The 17,400-nt window shown below is 35.1% G+C and overlaps 2 protein-coding genes and 1 pseudogene across 2 annotated transcripts; 2 read left to right on the plus strand and 1 right to left on the minus strand.

Annotated features, from left to right (window-relative positions):
* The first annotated feature begins 1,743 nt into the window (after positions 1-1,743).
* Positions 1,744-2,715, plus strand: LOC107516574 (taste receptor type 2 member 42-like). Its single transcript, XM_016156425.2, has one exon. It carries the CDS (start codon positions 1,744-1,746, stop codon positions 2,713-2,715), a length of 972 nt encoding a protein of 323 aa, XP_016011911.2.
* Positions 2,716-4,140: 1,425 nt separating this feature from the next.
* On the plus strand, positions 4,141-5,217 carry LOC107516529 (annotated as a pseudogene).
* A 6,744-nt stretch (positions 5,218-11,961) lies between these two features.
* Positions 11,962-14,175, minus strand: SMIM10L1 (small integral membrane protein 10 like 1). The gene has a single exon (XM_016156417.2). The coding sequence runs from the start codon at positions 14,004-14,006 to the stop codon at positions 13,800-13,802; it is 207 nt and encodes a 68-aa protein (XP_016011903.1). The 5' UTR covers positions 14,007-14,175; the 3' UTR covers positions 11,962-13,799.
* Positions 14,176-17,400: the final 3,225 nt, after the last annotated feature.

Below are 17,400 nucleotides of genomic sequence, written 5' to 3' on the forward strand. Positions count from 1 at the left end.
AAAACATTCAAAACAGAACTCACCATCTTCCAACTCTTCTTTTTCCTACCCTTTGGCTTTAAAACTGCTCTCCCTCTCATGATCCCTCAGGTTACAGTTATCCACGCATCTAGATGCAAAAGAAGAAAACTAAATGTCATTCCTGGCTTCTCTTCCTCTTTATAGCCCCAAATTCATTGCCAAACCTTACTGATTCTATGTCCTAAATGCTACTCATAGCCATGAATTTCCGTCTCTAGACATTAATATAGCCAAAGATATCATTCTCCTCTCAAAAATACTACCAAATTTCTTTATTTTTATTCAGACTTGCTTTATTTAAAAAATTCCTTTCTATCTTCTTTCTTTCTTTCCTTCTTTCTTTTCTTCTTTCTCCCCTCTTTCCTTCCTTCCCTTTATTCTTTCTTCCTATAAATTTAAATACTTCTCCTAAATTAAAATATTTTTGTTTATACAAAATAATTTACCAATAGTTCATTACACAAAATTGTTCTTGACATAGACATTTAAAAATTAATTAATAGAATTTAATTGAAGAGTACGAGAAACATTGAAAAAGACCAAGTTTTTTGATGATTTCATTTTTTGATGTTGTCTGCTACACTCGCATACTTAATACTAACAATAGAATTTTGCTGACACATGAAGACACAAAGTCTGAGTTTGGTTCTGATGCATTATTGGCTTTTGTCAAAATCATTTTTCCTAGAATGCAGAACAGATATTTCTGTTTACTATTTCCTTATTTTAACTGAAATTATTTTCTACCTATTTTCTGTCTATTAACACTAACTTGACAGCATTATGTCTCTGGCTGAAAGAAATAGAACAAGTGCAAAGATAAAGAGCAAAACTGGGGAATATGTTGAACTGTGAATATGTTACTCTGACATACCCGAGGAATGTTTAGATTGAAATTAAAGTAAATTATCAGTTAAAATATTTTAACTTCAGAAAAGTAGTTTTGGTTTTGATGTATTTTTGTATATTGTTTGATCAGTCCAGAATATGACTTGCCAGTTTCCACATAAAATTCTAAGTATCTTCAGAATCCAAGGCAAATATCATCCCTTTTCTCCCCCTGATGGTAATGTTTGTAGTTACCTTTTCTATATTCACATTATATTTTATCTCATTGTTTCTTTCTTTGTTTTCACTATTTTATAGATTTCCTAATGCTTTTTTTTTTTTTTTTGGAGTAACCATACTACATTTGTTTAATTGTCCATTAAACAATAACTAAGTTATTTAGATTATCTCTACAACTTTCTTTGAAAAACAACTAAAATATATGGATCTAAATGTTACAGTATTTCAGGTGAGAAGTAAAGTACAAATCAGTGAAAAAGAATCTGACCCATATTTGCATGCTAACATATTTGACTAACCTTTTGATTGTTACCACAACTGGAAATTTTCAGTCCGTGCCAATAAATGGAAATGCAAACTGTTTGGCTTGGAAATTAGTAGCTCTTTCAAAGACATAAAAAACATTTTCTTGAAAGATGTGAGACTGTATACCTTAGCAGATCTTTATGGATTGAGACCAGAATTACAATAAAAGCAGAAAGATTTTCTTAAGCATATATGACTATATCCAAAAGCAAGAGGTTCTGCGTAAGGCTGAAATTGGAACAAAAGCAATGAAGATAAGTATCAGAAACGGATGCTATTCTGCAACAGTTTGATCATAAGTTTATCATTGAGACATAGTATTAGAAATTTGTTTTTATTTCTGTGAAAATGCTCACTGGATTGGATGTAATCTTTACGATACTGTCAATAGCAGAATTCATCATTGGAGTTTTGGGAAATGTGTTCATTGGACTGGCAAACTGCTCTGAATGGGTCAAGAACCGGAAGATCTCTGTAGCAGACTTCATCCTCACCTGCTTGGCCATCTCCAGAATCAGTCAATTGTTGGTATCATTGTTTGAATCCCTTATAATGGGACTATCTTTACATTTACATTCAGTTTATACACTAGCAAAACTTTTGACTTTGCTTTGGAGAATAACTAATCACTTGACCATTTGGCTTGCTGCTTGCCTAAGCATTTTCTACCTCCTTAAGATAGCTTATTTCTCCCACCCCCTTTTCCTATGGCTGAAGTTGAGATTGAATAGAGTGATTCCTGTGATTTTTTTATTTTCTTTGTTCATTCTGATTTTTGACTTTCTATTGCTAGAAACTTTTAATGATTTTTTCTTAAATATCTATATAGTAGATAAAAGCAATCTGACTTTATGTATAGATGAAAGTAAAACTCAGTATGTTAAAACCCTGATTCTTCTTAGCTTGACCTGTTTCTTTCCCATTGTTTTGTCCCTGACCTCATTGCTTCTTTTATTTCTGTCCTTGGTAAGACACATCAGAAATTTGCAGCTCAACTCTATGAGCTCAAGGGACTCTAGCACAGAGGCTCATAAAAGGGCCATAAGAATGGTGATATCTTTCTTTTTCCTCTTCATAGTTCATTTTTTTTCTGTGCAAGTAGCAAATTGGATACTTATGTTGTGGAACAACAAATTTGCAAAGTTTGCCATGTTAGCTGTATATATCTTTCCCTCAGGACATCCATTTGTTTTGATTGTGGGAAATAGTAAACTAAGACAGACAATCTTGAAGGTACTGTGGCATCTTAAAAAGCTTCTCAAAACAAGAAAATCTGTTACAGATTTACAGCTAGACTTTCCAGAGTGTTTTCAAAGATAATAATTTACAAGGAAATTTTAAGAATAGATTTTCACTTTTACAGGTTTTTTTTTTCCTTACCGAGTTCCTTCAAGTATTGTTGCGTGTAATTAAAATTTTCCCTAGAACAGATTGCTTTTGATGGTAATTCACACATGGTCAGCCAATATAACTTTAAAAGTAGTTATTTTTGTTTGAAACATTGGTTACTAATATTCTTTCAAAGATAATCTAAATTATTTAATTTTATATGCAAAAGGTGTATATAATTGCAACCTATGTAGGGGAGAGAGACATGTGGTTCTTTAGAAATCAAGATGAATTAGAAATCTGACTAGGTAGAAAATCTATAAAATGTTGATAGAAAGTTAACTGAGCAACTATAGTCATAGATGGGAAAAACGTGCCTTCATCACATCAATGACTAACTTTTTTTTTTTTAAATGAAAAAGCATCGCATTGCTGTTCTTAGAGATCTTGTTGATAAAAAGGGGCGAGATGCTTGAGAATAAGAATAATATTTGTAGTGTAAAATATAATAAATTATCTTTAAGTAGAAGTTGGAAACATGCTTATAATGTTAATTTTAATTTGAAATTCCAATCATAAACATTTTGATGTATCTAGGCATTTATTAATTTTATTAAATTCCAAGATAGGCAATTTGCATTTTCAGAGTGGCAGAAATAGATATTTCTCATATTATGTAACAGAATTAAAAAATATATAGATTTATTAATTAAAAACCACATTCATATTATTACTATAAAAAGATCATAATTATACTGAAAGCAAAACTTAGAACAACATACATTCAGTGTAAATTTTAGATGTGCATAAATATATGTAGTACTGTTTTTACTATAATAATCTAAATTTAGATAATATAGCTACCTATTGTAAATAAGGTTAAGTAAGGGTGGGAAAGTTTACTATAAACTCTTAAATATGGCTGTTTGGATTATAATATTGTTCATATGCAGTTTGGTCAAATTTTTATCACATTCAGTTTTAATAGTTTATGTAATAATGCTTTTTCTACTACTCTGTGAGCTCCCTCACGTTACTTCTCATTATTACACTTATTTTGCCTATAATAGTGTCTAAAATATTATGGATTTTATTAAATGAAATTAATGAATAATGCCTGTATTCTAGAGATTAAAATTAAGAAACTTGAATCCAAGTTTCAACTGAAAAGGAAAGTACAAATTGCTGTAAAGAAATCTGTGTCATATTTGCATGTTTGCATACCTGAATATATCCTTCCAGATGTCTTCACAAGGGGAAAATTGCTGCCAGTGCCAATGATGAGTGGGCACAGTTACTGTTTAATTTGGAAATCAGATTGAAAGTAATGTTATAGCTCCTCATTAAGATCTATGAGACGGAATCTCCTTGTACATACTTCAGACCCAAAGTTGAAACAAAAGAGGGAAGTCTTTCATGAAGATAAGTGAGATGGGATCTGAGTTTTTTTTGAGCATTTTTAATATACAAGTGAAGAATATCTAACTGGATATTACCCTACAACATGTTGACAGCAAGAAATCAGTGAATCATAGTATTAGCTTTCTGGACTCTTTCTACAGAAATTTCATCTGGAATAGAAAATATTTTTCTGATAGTGGCAACAGGAGAATTCATAGCTGGCATGTTGGGGAATGGCTTCATTGCACTAGTTAACTGCACTGACTAGGTGAAAAGTCAAAAATTCTCCTTAGCCGACGGCATCCTCACCAGCTTGGCTATCTTCAGAATAACTCTTCTTTGGACAGTACTGATTGATTTACTTCTAATGGCGTTATGGCTACATCTCTATGCCATTGATGAACAAGCAAAATTTATTACTATTTCTTGGGTACTGTTCAATCTCTTAGCTACCTGGCTTGCCACCTAAGTGTTTTCTACCTCTTGAAAATAGCCAATTTTGCTCACTCCTGTTTTGCCTGGCTGAGGTGGAGAATTAGCAGGGTGCTACTTGTTCTTCCACTGGGGTATTTTTTTCTTACTGTTTTTCAACATTGCATTAACAGACACGTTAAATGATTTCTGGGTTAATGCCTATACAATATATGAAAGAAACTCAACGTGGTCTTTAGATGTAAGTAAACCTTTAATACCTTGATTGTTTACAATTTTATCTACTTAGTTCCCTTTCTTTTGTCCCTGACTTAACTGCTCCTTTTATTTTTCTCCTTGAAGAGACACATCAGGAACGCACAGCTGAACTCCAGTTCTGGCGACTTTAGCACAGAGGCCCATAAGAGGACCATGAAAATGGTGATGGCTTTCCTCCTTCTCTTCACGCTTCATGTTCCTTCCACCCGATTAACGGGTTGGTTTTTCCTTATACTGCGGAGAGATCAGGCCAACACCTTCGTCATGTTCACATTGAATATTTTTCCTTCGGATCACTCATTTATCCTAATTTTGGGAAACAGCAAGCTAAGACAAACTGGCTTAGGACTACTGCGGCATCTTAATTGCCACCTGAAAAGAGTGAAACCTTTAGCTTCATAGACTTTTCCAGAATTTCTATATACCAAGAGAATTAAATCAATGAGGAGACATCGAAGAGCCATTTTAACTTCCGTTTTTCTCATTGGATTCTTTTAAACACTATTGAGCATCACAAACTTTACCTAGAATGGCCTATAAACTAACAATACACTCAAAATTTTTTTAAAAAGCAAGCATCATTGACATAACATTTGCTAGTAGCAAGAAAATACTCAAGACAATATGAATATAAAACATATAATGCAATGTGTATTAATTCTATGTATCTTGGCAAATATTTACTACATTTATATGTAAGGAAAAAACAGGATTATTTAGAAACAAAAATTCCTTCCAAGCTGGAGTAGGTGAAATATTTGTACAATATTAAGTTAAAAATACATTAAGGAATAAAAATGCTAAAAACATATAATCCCATAACAACAGACATAACTTTTAAAACAAAAGAGCAGACTACCATTAGAAATCCACACTAGAACAGCCACTACCTTTATGGAATGAGAAAAATCAACTGAATTTATAAAAAGAAATTGAATAATGTCTCTATGTGTATAATAATACATGTCTACAAGAATCAAAATCAAACCTAGGCACCAAATTTGTGTGCGAGGTGTGTGTGCATGTAAGGATTATATAAACATTAGTGTCCTTTGTCAGAGAAAACAAACATGACTAACCCACTAAAAACAGAAAGGAAAATTTGGAATATCACATATTCATATAAGTTTTAGAAATGTTTGTGTGTATATATAGTGCTGATTTCACTTTCATAATAAAATAATTGAGACAAAATCAAAGTAACTGAAAATGTATATGATCTTAAGGCCAGTAGGTAGTAAAATTTGCTTGTTAATGACATTATAATAATAGTTTACAATATGGTAGTTTTAGAGATTATAATTTTAAATATATTAAAAAAACTATCGATAATGAAGAAACCTTCAGGTTTACAATTGCCATAATTTTTCAGTGGTAGAAGCAAACAAAAACAGACTAGAAAATAAATTGTGGTTATTCGTGGGTTATAAGTTAATTTTGATAGAGCAGGAGGCCAAATCTGATGCTGGAAAGAATATAAAAACCACGAGGGCTTTGTAAAGTGTACTATCACTACAGAGAACTGTACTATGGGGTGCTCCGACATATCCATGATGATGATGATAATGATGATAACAATATGGGTATATCCAGACCTATGAAAAGATTTAGATTTTTAAACTGCATTCATTTATGTTGAACACCATATAAGACATTTCCTGGATGAAGGTGGTTAAAATGTATAAACTTGCAGTCATAAGATAAATAAGTACTGGAGATGTAACGTACAACATGATTAGTAAAAATAACACTGCTGTATATTTGAAAGTTGTGAAGAAAGTAGATTCTAAAAGTTCTTATCACAAGGAAAAAGACATTTATTTTCTGTATCTATATGGTGATGGGTGTTTACTATACTGTAGTGATCCTTTCACAATATACATAAGTTGTCATCGTGCTGCACACCATAAACTTATGCAGTGCTATATGTCAACTATATCTTATAACACTAAAAGAAAAAAATAAAACAAAATTTCTTAATGATTGTACCTGGGATTATCTTGCTTTAGGAAAGGTGAAATTCTAATCATATCGGCTATACTTAGGTTCAAATGTTGAGGATACTTTAGCTTAGAATCTATCCCTTTTAGGGAAAAAAGGTTAAAGATTACTTTATTCTTACCAGAAGTAAGGATATTTAGTTTTAGCTTTTAGATTTACATTTTAGTGTTACTAAACTTTTTTTAATGACCAAAATAAAATAAAATAAAAAATAAACAACTATGCACAGTCCTTGTTTCTTATGAGTGGGATCTAGCAGTAAATGTCTCATTAGGAATAAGTCCTCATTTGTCATGTCGTCATTTTGGGAAGATGAAGCTCTGAGAAGCAGAGAGACCTATTCCTGATAATAGAAGCGCAGAAAATAACTATTAAAAGGTGAAGCCTGAATTCTATGTTGGGCAGTGGTTACTGATGTATTCCATTCTCCTTATTAAAATGGCCTTTTGGGATTATGCTCTGTGCCTTACCTTCCAAAATAAGACGCTGTGTTAGAATCCCCAGCCATGATCCAAGAAAAGCTACCATTATCACATCCATAGCTAGTACCATTCAATTTGGAGAGAATTGTCTTATTCTGAGACCAAATTACTGGAAAAATAAAATGATCATCATTGCTTTTTTGCCAACTACTTCCCTCCAAATTAACTTTTCATAGTTTTGCTGTAATGAGTTTTATTTTTTTCAGTTTGCTCACCTGAGACCAGGAGTTTCAAATAATGTTTCAAATGGCAAAAGAGGCTTATTATGCCTGAGCCCTGCCTTACCCCTAGAACTTAACCCTAGAAGATATTTTAGTGTTCTAGCTCTGTTGTCTTGAACTTTACTGACAATATTGAATCCTTGACACTTCAGGCATTTTGTCTGCTGCTAGTGATTAAACCTCATATCCTCTGAGCGAAGGGCTTCCTTTTTTGAAGTACAGAAACCAGGGGAATATCTGCGAAACCCATTCTTCTACTGTCTGTTCACCTGTGAAATTGGCTAATGCTGACTATAGAAATCTATGCCTTGTGCTGGATTGCCTAGAATAAACCTTCATTTAAAAAATTTATCAGATGGTTGATTTGATAAATTGAGAAAAAAGTTAGACAATATTTTTTTTGGAGGGGGTATTATTTGTTGAAAACAAATCACAGGTAACAGGCTATTTTCAATTTTAGCAATTTGGGGGACAACAAAGTAGATAGAGCTTTAGAAGACAAAGGCACTATCTTAAGTTGTATACTTAAGGTACTTCTATTTCTTAGCCTCATGTTTAAATGTTAATTTTAAAAATAACTTCTTTTCCCTTTCATAGATCTAATCTGACTTCTGAATTATAAAGTTTCTATTAATTAATTTCTTTTTTTCAGTTTGCTTTCAAAGTTTTATCAATTAAAAAGCTAAAATAGTCCCTTGAAAAACACCATTACTTACACATTAAACATCTTTTTATCTGTTGGACACAACCTCTATTGCTGTGCCAATGATTTCAGAGTCAAGACATTCTAGGTACAGTATTTCATTAGAGATTTTTGCCTTTTGGTTACATGATGATTTATTTTCCTCATTTTGGTTCATATGAAAAGGTATACACAACCCACCTCATTCAATATATGAATGACTTCCATTTTTCTTATTGTTCATTGAGGCACTCCACTACCTTACTGTGAATAAATCAACACGCTTGGTACTTGAAAGCCATAAGCATGGTCGAGAATTTCTAATGTTTGCTGAAGATCCCTAGTTAAGACAGAAACTGGAAAGGGTTCCCTCAGATGTACTGCAATTAAACTACAAAGAATTCTATAGTTTCTTTTTTTCATAGTATAGGCACTCAGGAATGTCCTTTGGCCTTGTAATTGTCTCAAGAGCATTGATGAGCTTTGTATTTGTGGGGATCAGAAGTGAGGCATTGACTTTAGCTGTAAAAAGATTCATGACATGGCCTGGTAGTAATCCCGCTTTGCAATAGGCTATCAAGTGTTGTTAAAATTACAAGAAAGTTTTGACACTCATGGTAACACATGACCCGATCCAATGCAATTGTTGGGAATTCTGAGAGTTATTGCAGGGTTCTTTTCTTGATCCATTTGCCTGGAAACTTTTAAGTCTACTGCAGACTACTTTCCAGGTTCAAAGTTTCTGGCATTAGAATTTTTCTCTCCCTCCCCTTTTGTCCCTATATTCCTAAGTGTTCTATTCCCAGCCCTTTATGTCTCCACGCATAAGTCCCATTTTCTTCCTGACTCTATCAAATGCTATTGATGCTCCCCCAGGAAAAGCCTTCATTAAAATAGGACTGCAAGAATTTGTGACATTAGTTAGGTGTCCTTGGGGCAGTGATCGACATAGCTTCAAAATTCATGATTACCTTACCTATACTCCTTTCCATCCTTGGGGAAATGTCCTTTCCTCATCTCCCCTTATCCCTTTGCTTCCTCTTCCTCACCAACAAGCCAAATGACTAGGCAGCAGTGAGTATAAAATAGTTGAATTTACTTATCAACTCATATTGAATATTTATAGTCTAATACATAAAGCCCTCGATAAAATATTTTTTTTTTTAATGAGACAAAGAAGGATCTACTATTCCTACTTCTGGGTATTTATCTGAAGAAACCTAGAACACTACTTTAAAGGGACACGTGAATCCCTATGTTCATTGTAGCATTATTTACAATAGCCCAAACATGGAGGCATCCTGGGTGTCCATCAATGGGTGAATGTATAAAGAGGTGGTATATTTATACAATGGAATTTACTCAGACATTAAAAAGCATGAAATCTTGATATCTGCAACAACATGGATGGACCTAGAGAGTATTGTGCTGAATGAAGTCAGGCAAAGACAAATGTCATACGTGGAATCCAGAGAACAGAACAAAAAACAGAAAAAAGTTCATAGACACAGAACATTTTGATAGTTCTCAGATTGGAGAAAGGGGATGGGTGAAGGGGGGAGGGCACTAAGAGGTACAAATTAGTAGTTACAAAATACCATGGGGATGTAGAGTATAGCATGGGGAATATAATCAGTAGTATTGTAATAACCATGCATGGTGTCAGATGGGTACTGGATTTATTGGGGTGATCACCGATTACTTCATAAATTATATAAATGTCTAATCACTGTTGCACACCTGAAACTAATGTAATATTGTATTATAATAGAAAAAATAAAAATTAAAAAAGATATTGCCAATTACCCAGGTAATACTTCTGTTTAAGAATTTGAGAAAAGAAACAGGATTACTTAGAATTACATAAACATTTTAAAAAATTCAATTCTCCATCAAATGTATCTTTAGGGATAAATTCGACATCCAATTGTAGTTTGGCTAGTTACTATGACCTTGAGAAAGTTATTTAACCTCTTTAAATCTCAGTTTCCTCATCTGAAAAGTGATGAAAATGTCTTCCTCATAGGGTACGCATAAGATTTATGGAGATTATGCATGTAAATAATTTTCATTGTTCCCAGTATTACAAACACAATAAAATTAAAAAATGATGCTGATGGCGATGATATGCTCTTTTAGTCATCACACTTGCTCTTACCCTCAATTAAAAAAAATTTCTTGCTCCCCAAACTTTAAGTTAAACTATCATACATTCACCCTTCTCAACATTTTTATTAGTTATCACTCGTACCCAATGTTTTTTCTTCATTGATCAGCATTATGCCACCTTTTTGCTTCACACTTAAGGGAATCTCTGGACCAATCAATATTCATGAAATAGCTTAAATTATGGGCAATAAAGTGGATTGCCTTAAATCAGAGGCAAATATATCTTTATTTCCTTTACTGATCAATGACTAGTTGTAAAAAAACAAACAAACAAACATACAAACTAATTTGGCATTCATTCAACAAAACTTATTATCTGCTTTGCATTAGGCACTGTTCTAGACTAGGAACAGAGCAACGAGTGAACAAAATCTTTGGCTTCATGGATGTTACCTGAAAGGATAGCATAATGAATAAAATTACCTGTAAATTAGAATAAGTGGTTTAGTCAGGGCAAAAATATTGCTTTCTCCCCTGGGAAACTTCATCAAGTTGTATCATGTGAGATTAAAAAAACACACATCTAGGTATACAAGCAATTGTGAAAAATATTAAAAATGTTAAATCATGGAGCTTTCATGTAGTTCCTACTATGTATTTGCTGATACTACGCGATACTACATTTGCTGATATTAAATAGAATACAGTATCTTCCCTCACAGAGCTTTGAATCTAGTTGCAGGAAATGATAAATAAGTCTGCTAAAGTGCCTTAGCTTCTTCAGTGTAACAAAAGACTGGCATGAAGAAAAGGTTGAAGGCACATGTTCATACAGTCATCCAAATAAAGCATCCCTGTATATCACCATTCACAGTCTTTTATCCTACAAATTGGGACATTAGTGCCTCTAGAGAATAGTGATGCCCACTATTTGTAAGTCTCTTGGCATTACTGAATTATCTCATTGATCAAATTACATTTCTGATAGACTACAATGTTTTAGTTTCTGTCTCTATCACAGCAATATATAATTATTAAGGGAAGATACTATAGAAACCTGTCTTCTTGGATATTAAAAAAAAAAAAAAACCCTGATAATTAATGCATAATTAGGCAAAAATAAGACAGCCAATGAAAATGGCATAGTTGATCTTAACACAGCCCTTAGATGGAATAAAAGAAATTAACTTTAATCTGGTCAGAGGAATCTGGGAAAAACGTAATGGAAAAAGTGACATCTAAGCATAGCCTTAAAATACAGGCAGAGTAACCATGGGGGTGGGGAGCAAGTGGGGTAGGGAAGGCAGAAGAAAGTTTTAAGTAGAGAGAGGTAGAGGAGGATGCGCTCAACAGTTTGGCTGGTGATAAGGAATAAAAGGCAGGAAGAACAATTACTCAAAAGCCAGATTTGGTGCTGGAGGGGGTGCTTATTTTACAATCCTAGAATATACTTGTTTGTTGGATACAATTAGTGGAAATATAGAACACTGCAAATAGTTTAAATCTTTACCTTGACAAACAATGACCCGTTTTGGCTCAAATGTCTTACCTAAAATCTTTTGGGAGTCTCTTCCCCACACCCCTAGGGTCAGTATCCTATGTATCTCCTTTAGGCCTGAAAAACTCCACTGAAAAGAAGAAAGTCCATGAGTGAGTTCTAAGTTTTATTCATATGTTAATGAGATATTCTGTTATAACAAATACTGTGTATTGTGCATGTATCAAGCACTAAAACAGGCTTATTTGTTAATTCTCAGATTGACCAAATAAGGTGGTGTTTTACTCTCATTTAATAGTTGAGGAAACAAAGGTTTTGGCAGATTAATGGACTCACCTAAGATCACAAAATTAGTTTGTATTTTAACAGAGATCTCCCTAATTTAAGAAGTCAATTTTTGCTCTGGTGGCTCTTAACCAGTGGTGTACATTTCAACTACCTGAGCAATTTTAAAAATAAAATTTATTTCATTTTTAATCAAAGAAATAAATATATATAATTAAGAAAAATCAAACCAATATTGTTATACTGGTAGTGGAAAACAGCAATCCTCTACCTTTTCTCTACCATCCCCCATTTTTTTCTCCAGATAACCACTTACAACTTTTAGCTCTTATTGTAGTTTTTTTGAATAACATGTTCAATACTGCTTTTTTGACTCTTCTATACTAGATCTTGACTGATTCACCATTACACACATCTCTCTCCTGTCAAGCCCCCCAATGTTACGTAATCATTTCTTGTTAAATCCATATTTAGTATTTTCATAATTATGACTGACTTTATACAACTAGTATTCACAGTTGAGGTACTCAGTATAGTTCTTGAAACTTTTATTTTTCCTGGGGTTAAATGCAACTTCCTTTGCTTAATTTTTAAAAAATCTACAGACTACTAATTCATCTTCAGACTCTCTGGAAAACTAAAAAATTTTGACTATGTATGTGAACACACCAGGTAGTCTGTTTTTCTAAGATACTCCACCTCACTGTCCATCTTGAGGCATTTCTTGTTGACTTCCTGTTCTCCTCTACTTTCTTCCCTCTTTAATATAGTTATTTTAGCAACTTATGGCTACTCTTTAAATGTCTTTGCGCCTCAACATGAAACTATCTCTCAGCTTTGTAAGGCCACTTGCTATCATTCCATTTATCTTCCCCTCCCCTGCAACGTCCCTACCTGAAATCTGTACTTCCACATTATGAAGAGTGATATTTGCATTCTACTCTGTAACCATAATTGTGTTCTCTTAAAAGAAAAAGACCATAAACAACATTTACATTGATTATTATTTAAATGTTATTCATTAAAAAGCCAAGCTTTCTGCTATAATTGGATTTCTCTTTGGCTTCAAGGTCTTGAACCACACGCTACTCACAGGAACACTAAAATAGACCCCATTTTCTCACACCAACTCTGTTCAAAATCCTGCAGCATTTTACACTGTTTTGTATTAGGATGCTTTTCCTGCAGCTTTTTTCCTCCCAGTGAAAATTTCTGATTGTCATTGTTTTCTCTGGTGGAATGTGCTTTCCACATCACATCCTCAAGATCTTCAGTTTCTTATTCAACGTCTTGTTTACAATCCAATTCAATATTCCCGAAATTTATGATCTTATTTTAATTTGGACCATGGGCTTGTTTTACATACATTTTTTTTCCTGAAAATTTTAGTAGCTTTCATTTTCTATAAATGCATCCTATTAGTCCTGTCTTTGTTGTAAGGATTCACAGCTTCTTAAATATTGTCGTGGGCCTTAATTAAATTCTTCGTTGTTCCCGGAAAACTGCGGGTTTTCTCTCCTTGGTCACCGTGGGCTTCCCGCGACCGTCCCAGGGGCGCAGCTAAGGGCGCAGAGCGCAGCCACGCAGGGAGCCCGCGCACTCTCGCGAGACTGCGGAGGTTCTCGTTCGCAGCTCCGCTTGGCCGCCGGGCCGCCTGGAAGCCCACCATTGTGCTGGCCCGGGAAGCCGTCAGCGTGATCACGGCTCTAAATGTGTACCTGCAAGCGGATGTTGAGGATCACGGAGCCCGCGACGTAGAAGTACGGGAAATTCATGCGCAGCTGCCAGGCCAGCTCGAAGAAGGCGAGCAGGGTGCGGGAGAGCCCCTTGCAGAATACCCCGTAGGAGCTGGGGGCCGCGGCCGGGCTCGAAACCCCGAGGGCGCAGGAAGAGGGAGCCGCCGCGATGGCCATGGACTCGGTGTCGCCGCTCGCCCAGTGCTTGCTGTCGAGAGTCGCCGCAGGCCCCGCAGACCCCTACCGACGGCCGGGACGTGGAGGGGCTGGGGCACTAAGCGACCGCAGTGCTCACGTCCGTGCCTCTGCTGCGGCCCCTTCCTCCCGAGCTGCGCTCAGGCACTGGCAGCCGCTGGCGCTCCGCCCCTTCCTGTCTGCTGCTCTTAATAATAGCATTTAGAGTTTAAACACGTGGTAGATGCAGAACAGGTTATTTATATATATGTCATGCACGTTATTTCATATAACGTACATGGACAGTTATACAGATATTGTAATTTTCACTTTAAAATGAAGAAAAGCTTAAGGGAAAACACTGAAAATAAGTATGTTAAGAATGAATAGTTTAAAAAAATCTATTCTTATGTTCTCTCATCGGACTTTCTTGTATCCGAAATAGAATCTTTTCTGGATGTCTAGAAATAAATATAAACATTTGTAATTATATAATTTGCAATGTATAAAATCACAATTTTATAATAAATCGGATGCATTTTTTAATGTGCTGAATGCCACCTGAGGATGTAGACAAACTGTATTGGACAATTATTGTCAATCAATACTGCTTATCACTTACTTTTATTTACCGAACTTTGCTTTTAAGGGAGAAAAACTTAAAAAATAGAGTAATTCTGGGGGAAGGAGAACTGACTGAGGACCAAAAGGCAAAATTTCCTAGCTGCAAGGTATTTTTGTTTGTCTTTTTTTTTTAGAACCCAACAATATTTCCTTCCTTCCTTCCTTCCTTCCTTCCTTCCTTCCTTCCTTCCTTCCTTCCTTCCTTCCTTCCTTCCTTCCTTCCTTCTTTCCACCGCAGGTGAACTTCCCATAGTAAGATCTGAAACCTATAAGGTGTAAGTTGTGTTCTAATGCTCTATTCTGTTTTTATATTTCATGTTTCCTCTGAAGAACGTTAATGACGTATTTTTGTTAACGTTAGCATTCAACATTATAAAGAAATATTCCCTTACTTTGACCTAGAGAGTATTTTTGAAGGTATGTGAATGTATCCAGTAATGTGAAATGGAAGGTGTAATCTAAAGATTCAAATCAAGGCCATTCTATTAGGAAATATTTTAAAGATAGAATTTAAAGATAATATTCTTTCATAAGTTTAACTCATCTTCTCAGAAAACTTTTTTGACATAGTCTATGTCTAGTGAATTACCCTGGGTATATGGCAAAACCAAAATAGCGTATTATTATGTATGTACATAATTAAGCTTTTTGATAGCTTTTATACTTTGTCAATACACACATCCTTTCATGCAGTAGTGAATATTTTTATAGCATCTTGACCAAATAAAATAATCAGAAACATCAGATTTTAAAAAATAGAACCAAATAAGATTATAGTTTGATTAGTTATAGAAACTGACTTTTTTTTTCAGGTGTTCATATAACAAATAGTAGTTAATTTTTTTCCCCCTCAATCATAAACAGGCAGCATTAGAAGAAACAAACAACATCCTTACTCCTCCTTAGGTAATAATAATTATGATTTTAATTATAGTAATTGGTGACATATTTTGAGCTTATACTATGTGTAAGGCATTCATTTAAGGATAAGCATTATTCCAATTAAGTCTCAAAACAATTCATTCCTCAAAGTAGTTATTATTTGTCTCTGTTTAATAGATATAAAATTTAGAGGTATAGATGGCTAAACTAACTTAGGCTAGCACAGTTGTACCTGAGGGGGGAAAAAAGCTAAATTAATAAAGTTAAAAAACATATATTTTTACTAAGAGATGAAACACAAGGATTCAAAACAAAGTAAGCAAAACCAAAGAGAAAACCATGTCCAAATGGGAATTTTTTTTTTGAAATGTAAGATTTACAATTTATTTTTAAGAATAGATTTATATTTTCAAAATAGGACATGTATACATATGACTAAACAGCATCACATACAGACCAAGACTATACTGACAAGCTTCTGAGATCTCTTTAACACACTGAGAGTAGAACTGGATGCAGGCAGACAGAGTAAGAGTAAATAATGGTGCATTGGGGGAAGCAGTGATTGATAGGGTTGGTAGCAAAGGAGTCTTATCATCAACACTATAGCAGCAGCTCCACGCCCCCCTGCCCACCCCCACCCCCCACCCCCCGGCCCGTACTGATATGTGCAGAGTTCCAAAGCTCCATGACAGAAATGTCTGGAACCCATCCGAAGAGGCTCCCAACTTTCTGGCAACAGCAGCTTGTATATGAACTCAGACATAGTGGGCACAGGGATGGGGGGACTGGACCCACAGAAAAACTTGGAAGAAATGAGTTCAGGCAAGCATATGTATTTACATGCGCGTACCTTCACAAAGGACATTGGTCTAACCATGGCTGTAAATATGTACTCTGCCCAAATTTACATGTCAAATCCCTAATTCCCAATACCTTAGAATATGACTATTTGGAGATGGAGCTTTTGAAGAGATGTTTAAGTTAAAACGCTGTTAAGGTGGGCCCTAATCTGCTATCACAGGTATCCTTACAAGAAGAGATTAGAACACAGACAACCCAAAGAGGATAAAGTATGTGAGGACACAGTGAGAATGTAGCCATCCTGTAAGCTAAGGAGAGAGGCCTCTGAAAACAGCAAGTTTGCCAACACCTTCTTCGACTTCCCGTCTTGAGAATTATGAGAAAATAAATTTCTGTTTTTTAAGCCACCAAGCCTGCTATTTGTTATGGCAGTGCTAGCAGGCTAATAGAGTGCCCTGTCTTGCTCACTCTAAGGGAAGGTAGCTACCATATTGTGAGCTGCCCCATGGAGAGGGCTGTGTGGCAAGAAACTCATTCTTTGGCCAACAGTCGGTGAATACCCAAAGGGCCAACGGCCAAGTGCATTGGCCCCCAGTTGATCCTTGAGATGACCACAACCCTAGTTGATTCTTTGATTTCAGCTCATGAGAGAACTTGAGCCAAAGATCTAGCTAAGCTGTCCCCAGATTCCTGACCCACAGGAATAGTGAGATAATAGATACATATTTTAAGCTGTCAAGCTTTGGGGGCTAATTTGTTATGCAGCACTACATAATTACTAAATGGAGACAGATGTCACAGTCTGTGCTTATTGGTCAGGGTTGAAGCAGAGAAGCAGAACCACTAGGATTTATTACTGGAATTACCATACGCAATTGTGGGGGCTGGCTAAACAGTCAATGCAGGGCTGTGTAATGTTCAAACCCAAAGTCAATAGGCTAGCAATTAGGAAGGGAAGATCGGGTGCTCTGGAAGCTCACAAGCATGAGCTCAATCCCGACAAGGATGGACTGAATCATGTCTGTTCTTGTTGCTGCTGACCTAGGTGACGAGCGTATCCTGCAGAAGCCTGGGCCATTCGTCACGA

The sequence above is a fragment of the Rousettus aegyptiacus genome, unplaced genomic scaffold (genome assembly GCF_014176215.1).
Source record: "Rousettus aegyptiacus isolate mRouAeg1 unplaced genomic scaffold, mRouAeg1.p scaffold_m13_p_2, whole genome shotgun sequence".
Classification (NCBI taxonomy): Eukaryota; Metazoa; Chordata; class Mammalia; order Chiroptera; family Pteropodidae; genus Rousettus; species Rousettus aegyptiacus.